The 11523-nt window shown below is 36.8% G+C and overlaps 1 protein-coding gene across 1 annotated transcript; it reads left to right on the top strand.

Annotated features, from left to right (window-relative positions):
* The first annotated feature begins 4185 nt into the window (after nt 1-4185).
* Nucleotides 4186-10109, top strand: LOC123457175 (allergen Bos d 2-like). The gene is made up of 6 exons (XM_045141181.1): nt 4186-4391; nt 4969-4981; nt 6441-6567; nt 7509-7613; nt 9196-9297; nt 10072-10109. The coding sequence occupies exons 1-6, from the start codon at nt 4186-4188 to the stop codon at nt 10107-10109; spliced, it is 591 nt and encodes a 196-aa protein (XP_044997116.1).
* The last annotated feature ends 1414 nt before the right edge of the window (nt 10110-11523 follow it).

Genomic DNA, 11523 nt, shown 5'->3' with positions numbered 1-11523 from the left:
TACCATGTTTATGCATTGAATATTTTTCTATATTAGATATGTCCTGGGCTGTGGGCATTGGGTGATTGTGATATATGCTATATATGTTTTATTGCCTAACAAAATTAAGTCTATCATCAATGTCAAAACTATTAATAAAACTAATATTGAAAGTCAATAAATTATTATAAAATATATTATCTAAATACATAAAAGAAAACATTTTAATTAATACAGCAATACAGCTGGTCCAATACTAAATGTGTGTTGTGTTTCTTGCACATGTGTCCCTAGTACTGTGGAACTTTCAAATGTCAAAAATGGACACATTGCACTTCCCATTATGTTATCATTACGTTCTTTTCTCCTGTATAAATATTTTCTATTTTACCTTTTTATTCTTCCACCCTTGCTGGACCATTGCCAGAGTGGTAGCTTCTGGGAAAGTCACACATAATCTTGCCAATTAGAAAGTGTATTTCAATAGAAGTTTACTTATCCAGGCATGAGGGAGCACGGCTATCACCCCATAACTTGGGAGGCAGAGGTACTATGATTGCTGCAAGTTCAAGGCCAACCTAAGACTACATAGTGAATTCCACATCAGCCTGGACTACAGTGAGACCCTACCTCAAAAAGCCAAAAATTTGAAAAGTTTCTTCCATTTTCTTATTTATTTTCCTTGTTTATGATGTGGCATGTTTTGATTGCTATAGTTTCTGAGTGTCTCATTTATTCAAAATACATGAATAGAATTTATGATCTCTTTTTATAGGTAAAAGTATATGTGTGTGGGTACTTATGTGAAGCTCAAGTACTTTTTCTCTGCTACAAAGCAAATGGATGAATTCTGAGTAGTCATTTTGTTTCATTGCCAAAATTGGCTGTAGTTTCAATCGGCAAAACTCTAGCATATACAGCATATGTAGTCACAATTTCATTTCCATGAATGTAAATTATGCAGATTTAAACTTTCATCTCTCTAAAGGATATCTTTCCATAGTCATCTAAAGAAAAGCAGATGTGGGCTGGAGAGAGGTCTTAGTGGTTAAGATGCTTGCCTGCAAAGCAAAGTACACAGCTTCAATTACCCAGGACCCAAGTAAGCCAAATGCAGAAGGTGGATCATGGGTCTGGAGTTTGTTTACACTGGCTGGAGGCCTTGCGGCACCCAGTTTCTCTCTCTCTCTCTCTCTCTCTCTCCCTCCCTCCCTCCCTCTCTAATAAATACAGAAACATAAAAATAAAAAGGAATGCAGATTTTATGAAGACCATTGAAATTGGAGAGAATGGAAAGACATAAGACTTCCTAAGTAGATATTTGTCTTCAGTTTTTTTTAGAGAAATGCTGCACACTTGGCTGATGGTAATGAGTAGAAATAGTAGAGAATGGTGTACAAAGGATATATGTGAATGATGTGACATTTTTTTATCATTATCATTATTCATCACGTTTTGAAAGTGTATTTTTATTTATTAATGTGCAGGCAGATAGAGACAGAAGAAAGACAGACACAAAGAGTGGGACACCTGCAAGTGAACTACAGACATTTACCCCACCTTATGCATCTGGCTTATGTGGGCTCTGGGGAATCAAACCCAGGTCCCTAGGGTTTTCAGGCAAGATGGAAGAGAAGCCATCTCTCCAGCCCCAATAGGTTTTTATGTAAATTAAAATTGTAGCAAATATCATGCAATATTAAGGTTTAACAGGCTCATTGGTGATGGAAATTAGGATTGCAGGGTTTGTAGGCAAGTGTCTTAACTCCTGAGCCATTTGTCCAGCCCTTATCACTTTTGAGGTTAGTAGGATGTTCTCAAGCAGAAGAAAGACAAGGTTGAATTTTGATCTATAAAGCGATGGCAAATTGACAGCAAATCATAGCTATACCTACATACATGTATCACACCTCACACACTAACATATACAAAAATAAGAAACACAATAGAAAAATAAAACTAAATCAGATGCCAAATAGAATCTGTTTAACAAGTGCCTTACATACCCAGCAAGCATCTCATGGACTAGACAATAGGATGGGTGGTGAGTGAGGCGAGGGCAATGGAGGGATTGGGAAACACAAATCTAGACCCAAGCGGTATGGTACAATAAAAGTCTACATCCTAAAAGGCAGACCAAATGGCTGATCCTTCACTAGATCCTTAGAGGGAACACCTAAGCCACAAGACACTGGAGAGGGTATATTAAAGTCTGACCTTAATATCGTCTACAGTCTCTCTCTCTCCCCCCCCCTCTCTCTAACACTTTTATATTAGCATCTTTCTCTTCCTTTTCTTGGTGGGCACTGATCTGTAACTCCAAGTACCAGCATGAGGCTATCATCTACAATGAGCTTTTGATCAGAGAGACTTACAAGGTTTCCTAAAAGAAACAGATTTCTAACAGAGTATTTGATGACCCACCAAAGGTTAGTGGTAAGACAGTAAGACTCTACTGCTGAAGACACCTTATGTGGTTGACACATAAAATGGGAAATGGCTGGAATCTAAGAGAGTCAGTCCCCACACAATCAGTGTGTCAAGTGCCAGAAGATGCTACATGGACAACTGGGGGAAAATGACCAATATCTGTCCAAGAAACTCATGGTTTAACCTACTTAACAGCAAATAACCTGTTGTGATGCTCACACAAGTGCAATAGTGGCACACAGCCACAGTGGGAATACAACTGCTCTTGATTCAGCTAACTGATCCTCTCAGTGGTACAGGACCCATAGCTGGATATGGGAAACAAGTCCAAACCATATCCAAATATAAACCCACTCTCCATTATCAATCTATCACCAATCGCGTGCTACAAGAGGGCCTACACCTATTAAATTCTCTATTAAAAAGTAAGGGTTACCTCATTTGTCTGGGGCTAACTTATTCTCCATTAGAGAATCTGCTTCTCTTTTTCAGATTGATGCAGATCCTAAGGAGAGAGCCACCCCACCATACCTCAAAAGGGCCCTGGCTGAAACTAAGAAAAATTGATGAAACAAGCAAGGGTGCTGTTTTCTTGGTGAACCAGGTGCCAGCACAAGGGGGAAGGAGACCAACACAGAGAAAAATCAACTTCTACCAAATCAGAGAGCCAGAGCCCCAGAGGCCCCCAACACCTCATCACTGAAGCAGACCAAAAGTGAACCCAATATGGCTCAGGGAAATTTTGCAGAAGAGGGGGCAGAAAGAATGTCAGAGCCACATGTTGGGTTATGGTATGCACAGACACTTATCATAGCCATAACTGAGGGCTAACTCCACAATGCACAACCCATATACCTCAACAAGGAGGGGCCGAGGGAGGGGGCAGGTCACGTATGAGCCTAATAATGGTACCAAAGTGCCTGTATTTGCTGAATACAAACCTAATTAATAAAAACAGAACTAGATAAAACCATTATATATTTGCTAGAAAAATGAAAAGACAGCTAGAAATGAAGTAAAATGGTTGATGAGTGCAGCAATTTCAGTCTATTGTGGTAAGGAAGGCAGGATGCAAGGAGTCAGCAAATACCAATGGACTATTTCACATGAACTTCCGTAAATAGAGATGGCCTTGGAACATGCTCCCAGAATTGCACTCTCCTAATGATGATGGCTCCTCTCCAGTTCATCTTAAGCTCCACTTCACACTAATCTCATTAGGAAGTCACACAGGTCCAAGCACAGCAAAACATAGCCAACCAGGATATACAGAAATATCTTAAACATAATCTTAATATAAACAAGCTTTAGTTCATTCCATGTCAAGCAAACATATAAGTAATATAATGTGTCATAAATTTATTGTCTTTCAATCTGTAGGAAAGCAAAGGCACACACCATGGAGATGGAGATTCTGCTGCTAGCTGCTGTGACCTGTTTGATTTTGGCTGACAACAAACCCCCATCTGAGTCAGAACTCAAAGAGGTACCAAGTTACTTTGCATATATCTCATTTCTTATTCCATACTATCTCTTTGGACACTTCATATTTTAAAATGTAAGGCTTTATTCATTGGAAAGGTGCTATGAAAGAAAACTTCCTGTTCTGAAAATCTCTCAATCTGCATAATTAAAAAATAATTTTGGCCAATATTTAATGTTTTCTACATGAAACCACAATATTATTTCACATTGCTTGGCTGTAATCTGTAGGAATTACAAACTGTACTGTTCACCAATACCATATTTTTAATCTTCATCTGAGGTAAAAAGAGAATGAGTGATCATAATGGAAGCGGAGAAGGCATATACAAGTTTTCTAAGTGTGCCTTTTCTTCTGAGGATTCAACAGGTTTTCACACCGTTTACATAGCAGCAGATAAGTTAGCAACTGTAGAAGAAAATGGTCCAATGAGAATTTCTGCAAGACAGATTGTATTTTCTCACAATTCTGACAAAGTCACCTTCATGTTTTACATCAGGTAAGCAACATATGCCTTAAAGAAAATGAGTGCAATTTTGAATTTTGACATATTGTCAAGGGGGCAATGACACTACTGATGTTTATAAAGACATTGAGTCATAAATATCCATTCATACAGTCAGAGTTTTAGCCAATGCTATACTCCCAGTAACCATGGAAACTCTCTTTACAGTACTTTGTAGTTTTTCTAAAGGATCAGGTAGTTGAAATAAACCACTAATCATATATTTTTTTAAAAAAATATTTTATGGATTTATTTATTTGCAAGCAAAGAGAGATGGAGAGAAGGGAGACAGACCAGAATAAAGGACACAATTGGGGACTGCAGCTGCTCCAAACATACTCCAGATACATGTGACACTATTGCTGGCTATACATGGGTACTAGAGAATTGATCCCAGGTTGTTAGGCATTGCAGACAAGTACCTTAACTGCAAAGCTATCTCTCCAGGCTAATCATTCATTTTTGAAGATGAAATAAGATTTTATCACCTGTGAACCTGAAATTTACAATATTAGCTGATATAATAAATGAATTTTTGCACAAAATTACTTTTTGTAAATTTTCTTCTTAGGAAGAGACTTCATGTAGATTGCTTGAAATGTACTTCCTTGTGGAGTATTCTGATGCACCTATTTTTTGCCTAATAACTCAATATCATCTTTTAATACACTCATTACATTTCCATGCAATAACAATAATTTTGAATTTTTAGTATATTTAGGCATTGCATTAATTATATGGATTGATTGTAATAATAAAGGTGGTAATAGAAAAATTTAAATGGTAGATAAAATTAATAAAGTAAAAGTTGATCAGGCTAACTGCATGCACATAAAAAATGCACCTGAAAAATGCCAGGAGTGGGATGGAGAGATTGCGCAATGGTTAAGGTATCTGGCTGCAAAATATAAAGACCCAGGCTCAATTCACCAGTACACATAGAAGCCAAATGCACAAGGTGGTGCTTATGTCTGTAGTTCAAATGCAGTGGCAGAAGAGTCTGGTGTGCCCTTTCTCTCTCTCTCTTTATCAAATAAATAGAATATTTTTAATGCCAAAAGGAAGCATTTAAAAATTATAACATACAGACCCCCATCTTTAGGCACTGTAAATACAGGATTAAGTTGTCCAACATAGAATAGAACATCAACAAAAACAAAAGGACAAGAATTAGCAATGAAGTATTTAGAGTTAAGGCACTCTTTAATGTTTAACATGTAAGGGGGCAGTCTTGTAAAAACTGAACATCTGGAAAGGTATTGCTCATTTTCCATAGAAGCCATCACAGAAAAGAATTTTCAAGATAAAATCTAATTGAAGAAATACTATCAATGGAATATGCAGCAAAGACTGTGACTGTGAATGTAAATGTATGTATGTGTTGTTGATCAAGGGAGTCAATGTCATTTGGTAGAAGCAGAAGAAAGAGGATGAGTGGATAAAAACACCTAGTAATTTTATCACATGGGAGGAAGTACATTCATGGCAATTCCTCAAGCCAAAGGAACAGAAAAGTATATAAATGGGAAGGTGAGCTGGAGAGATTTCTCAGTGGTTAACAGAGCTTAGCTACAAAGCATAAGAACCCAGGTTGTATTCCCCAATTCCAAAGTAAGCCATATGCGTAAGGCAGTGCATGTATCTGGAGTATGTTGGTAGTGTCTGAAGTTCCTGGTGTACTATTCTTTCTCTCTATATATGCTCCTGTCTCTCTCTGTCTGAAATAAATAAGGGACATATCTTAGAAAAGATATATGTAATAATATTTGGAGAATAATATATGTTTGCTGCTCTTCTCTTTTTTTTGGAGGATGAAGGGGGAGTGCCAAAAACACACAATTGATGCTGAAAGGAAACATGGAGCTTACATAGCACTATGTGAGTTTCCATCTCAATGAATATCTGCAAGTAATAAGCAATAATTATTAAGTACAGATATGAGCAAATTCTTGATCTCTTTAGTTGTTTCTCTACTGTCTGTGACAAACATGAGACAAAAACTAATGATGGGAAGAAAGGTTAATTTTGTAATCATGGTTTTAGGGAATCTGTCAGCCATCTAACACCAGCCAATGTGAAGAGTATCGCATTGCTCAAACAAGTGGCTTGAATTTGGCATTTCTTGGACTCTCGGATGTGCAGATCAAAACGCTGAAGCCTGGAGTAAGAGGTGGGTATAACCTCCAAGGTCTGATGACAAATCACCTGAGGTGATCCACTTTAAATATGAGTGATTTACTGTGCTCATTATTTCAGACACAATCCTCAGCTAGTTCTTCAGAGCAATGATATACTTTACTCACCTTGCATCCCAAACCTCCTCCCATCTTCAAGTTACCAACACTGACAAACACTGTTGCATGTCATATCTGGAACCAAAGCCCTTAGCACATGGGCAGAACTGTGCCAGTAACATCAGAAAAATTCCAAGCAATCTTCTTAAAAAACTGAATATACTGTGAAATAATTATATCTAACCAAATTATGAGGACAGTGAAAATCACAGCAAAAGTACCAATTGTGTAATGCATAATATATATCTTTAAGTCATCAAGGCCTTATGGGAGGACAGGATTTAACTGACCAGACAGTTTCCAGGATATATATATATATATGAAAAACTATATATATAGATAGATTTATATATATGGAGCATTATATATAGATATATATATAGAGAGAGAGAGAGATGGAGAGAGAGAGAGAAAATGGGCATGCCAAGTCCTTATCCACTGCAAACAATCTCCAGATGCATATGCCACTTTGTGCATCTGGCTTTATGTGGATACTGGGTAATCAAACTCTCCTCATTAGGCCTTCACAGCAAGTGCCTTAACTGCTAAGCCATCTCTCCAGCCTTTTTCACGTTCCACTTATTTGTAATTCCAAGCAAAACGTACATTGAAAACATGAATCTATGGAAGCACTGGAAATGTTCAGGAAATTTTTTGGACTACATATAGGAACCATGTTATGAGTAATATTAGTTTAGCAGAGATTCTCACTGATGGCAGGCAGGATTCTCAGTGTTAGGCTAAGAAGAACTTATACCTATATAGGCATTAGAATGAAAATTGGTAATCATTTAAAATTTGATATCTTCAGTCCCAGGTTTCGTCAAATTTTCACTGAAATTTGTGTCAAAAAATACCATCTTATCAGAGGCCACTCATGAAGATGAAAAAGGCACCATCACATATCTGACCATAGCTTTTGGTAAGTGCAATATCTAAACCCAACAAGAAAACACTTGTTTTCTCTGCATGTTATTTAGCTTTTAAGGTATTCCTTGATTATTGTACACTTGGTCCTGTTATATAAATACTTTTGAACATATTTACATGCATTGAATTATCACAATTAATTAAGTGGTTAAAGATATGTTTCCACAGTTAGGGTTCTTGCCTGTAAAGCCTGACAACGTTGGTTTGATTCCCCTGTATCCACATAAAGCTAGTTATAAATGATGTCACATGCATGTGGAGATTGTTTGCAAGCAGATAGAGGCCCTGGCATGCCCATTTTCTCTCTCTCCTCTCTCTCTCTTTTTCTTTCTCACTCACTTGCTCACTCTCACCTCTGTCTTTCTCTGCCTCCAAATAAATATAAAAATATTTTAATTATTTAAATTCAGACTGACATGTTCAATTCTAAAACCAACTTACTTCTATCCCTATAAAAGATCTTTACCAAAAGTCATGTTCATATTCATTTTCAAACCAAGTTAGTCCTATAAAGAAAATACTTACTGAGAAACACACAGTACACCCCCTACACATGCTATTGGCATGCAGTAATCACAATATCAATTTAAATTAGTCTAAGTGAAGCTCAGTCTTTATATTGCAAACATCTCAACTGTGATCTTGTATTATCACAAGATTAGGACAAGGTAGCCTCTCGCTAGGTGTACAAAAGCAGAAATCAAAGTTTCTGACACTTGACAGCATTAAATCTATGTTTCGTTTATAACTGAAATGAAATTTGTAGTGCTAATGAAGACACAGGGATCCTCAGAGTTAGCTTTACCAGGCAGGCACAGATCAGGGGATAGCTCCATAATGACAGAAGAAGCAGAGTCCCCTTTGACAGGACTACATTGAGAAAGAAGAGCCACCACTAAAAGCAAACAAGCACACTTCAAGACCTCAGAAAACACTACCCCACTTTGCATGTCTTGATATTGGAATTCCAAATCCATCCCACACCCAAGGGCTAGAACCTAGGATCTCTCCACAGCCCACAGTGACACCTCCTTTGGCAGGTGGCTAGAGATATTAATTACAGGCTTTAATAAACACTTGAATTGATTGGGGGGACATCTATTCAAACTATGACATCCATCAACGCAGTATTCATAATTAATATGCTTGACGACAGATCAAATAATCTCCCCTCATTTGATTATGAGTTCACAACACCATAGTATGGACTTAACATTGAAGAATAAGGAAAAACAATAAACTGAAGAACTGATTTACAAATCTCAGCTTTATCCACCACCAACTCCTGCATGTGGTTTTGCAAATTTTCAACACTTAGGAGTCTGGAACTCATAGCAACAATGTTGATTTATGTACATATAATGCCAGACATGGAAAAGTAAGAGCATATTAAGTACTCAAAGTACTCTGAAGCTGTCCAATGCATCCAAGCATTGATTGAGTGTAGCAATGGTGTCTGGAGGGAAGAGCTGACAGAGGTGGTGGCATTTGACACATTGGGATGAAGCCACACTTGAGAATTGAGGTGGGATTGCAATGGACTTCTCATCTTTTATTTTTCACCATTAAACTAGCCAAAGGAACCAGTCTCAGTAAAGAAATGTATGATAAGTATTTAAAGATGACCAACACCAGACTCATTCCTAAAGAAAATATCCAAGAACTCATCAAATCAGGTATGGTCACACTAATTCTCACATATGCAAATTATCAGAAAGACAAGCACATTTTTTTTCAATATTTGGTTTAATCTTATTTTCAAATTTATTTGTGTTCATATGAAACTTTACCTTTCTAAAACAATGGATGAATAAACTTAATTTTTTCCAATTTCTCTCCATTTAACAGACACGTGTCCAAGATAAAGAAATTGATGAAGTGAGTAGATACATCATTGATATAATTCTCAACATGGATGAATGATAGGCCATGTTAGCATTAGTCGATTATTTTGCAACAAAATATGTTCAATAGAAAGATAGTGTAAGACAGGAACAATTTTTTGTATGTGATTAAATCAGAAATAGTAATATTGATCAATTGCTTAATTTGGGGTATGCAAATGAACTTGATTAGGCAATAATCTAAACACCCTAAACAGTTTGTGAATGCAGTATCATGCACTGATAAGATTTTCATATTTTGAATAAGTTTCAGAAAGGACAAATGTCACTAAAATCTCTACATTATTTTTATGCACATAGAAAATATTGAGTATACATAAGCTTCTCATGTAAGACCCGAGCCTATAAATTTTCCAAATCACTGCTTTGCTGAGCCTAAAATACATTGAAAGTGCACATCTTTTTACATGAAATCATTTGGTCGTTGTATGTCAATCCCTTTAGAATCTTTACTTTAATGAGTTTTATTATTATTTTGTGGACACTTAATATCTAAGACAATCTCTGTAGATGACATGTGATTGTACTTTCTTTTCTTTTTCCTAGATGGCTCCAACCTGGAGATGATTGTCACAGCATCTTGATAGAATCAGAATCACCATGTAAAGGGATTCATATCTCCCTCATGATTTTGCTTTTTGTTCTTCACTTGGTAGTCATGATTCCTTCCTCATGCCTTTCCTCTCAGTCAATCTTCCATGTGCTACTTAGTGGAACTGGCTTTCTGAATGATTCAATAAATTGATTTTGAATGCATGCACACATCTTCTAAAGAAGACAACCTTGTGCACTGATCACAGAAACAACTTTTTAATGTTAACTGTAGGTGTGCCATAGAATTTAAGATCATTCTCATGAGCACTAACAACAGGGTTTGTGGATGTGTCCAAAATACATAGGATAGCAGTGATTATAATATTATGGAGGGAAATTTCTTACTACACTGCAAATTCTTCATTCTGGGTTTTGTAAGCACTCAGTGTTACTGGCTGGAGGCATTCAAGTTAAAGTTCATTTCCTAATCAACACTATAAAATCCTTGACATTATATGGCTAGGAAACTTACCATTTTCCATTTGATGGATGGTTTTGAATTTAGTGGATTGTATGAAAATGTAAACCACACGTGATTGATATAATTTCAGATATCATCTATGCTCACTAGTGTACTAATAACTGCATTACTAATGATTCATTTTGAGACATTCTCTTGAGTTACATTCTTCAAGTTCTTCAAAATTATATGTATTGTCATAAGTCTAGGATTTCTCTTACTACTCACAAATGCTATGGGTAGGTAGGGATTTGTTTCCCTTTGTGGAAAGACTGTCATTGGAATTTGATGGAGATAACATGGAGGCCATATAATGCTTTGGGTAATACATTCACATCTATGTACTCAGCTGACACAGGAGCATGAACACTTCTCCCACCTTTAGTTGTGACCAATAAATTCTTCATTTTTAGAAACTATTTTTAGTATTTTATTACTATTTGTTTATTACAGAAAGAAAGAGAGAGAGAATGGATATGCCAGGGCTTCCAACCACTGCAAACAAACTCCAGATGCAAGTGCTACTATAAGCATCTCGCTTAGGTGGGACCTGGAGAATAGAACCTGGGTCCATAGACTTCACAGGCATGTGCATTAACCACTGAGTAATCTCTCCAGCCCCCCCTTTTTTTTCAATAGGATTTCACTCTAGCCTAGGATGACATGGAATTCACTATGTAGTCTCAAGATGGCCTTGAACTTACAGTGTTCCTCCTACCTCTACCTCTGTAGTTCTGGGATTAAAGATGTGTGCCACCATGCCTGGCAATGACACTTTTCATGGTAGAAGTTAGCAGTGCTTTTGTCTTCATTCATTTATGACACTGTTGGAAATACAAACTCAGGATACCTCAAATATAATTATCTAACCATATTCACTCGAGCATCATTCTCCAAAGCCAGTATATGTTGTCAAACAAGTGATCTATCACAGATGAAAGAAT

Source organism: Jaculus jaculus, assembly GCF_020740685.1.
Source record: "Jaculus jaculus isolate mJacJac1 chromosome Y unlocalized genomic scaffold, mJacJac1.mat.Y.cur SUPER_Y_unloc_2, whole genome shotgun sequence".
NCBI lineage: Eukaryota > Metazoa > Chordata > Mammalia > Rodentia > Dipodidae > Jaculus > Jaculus jaculus.
Note: the sequence above shows the minus strand (reverse complement) of the source record. Positions and strands in the feature narration are given on the sequence as shown.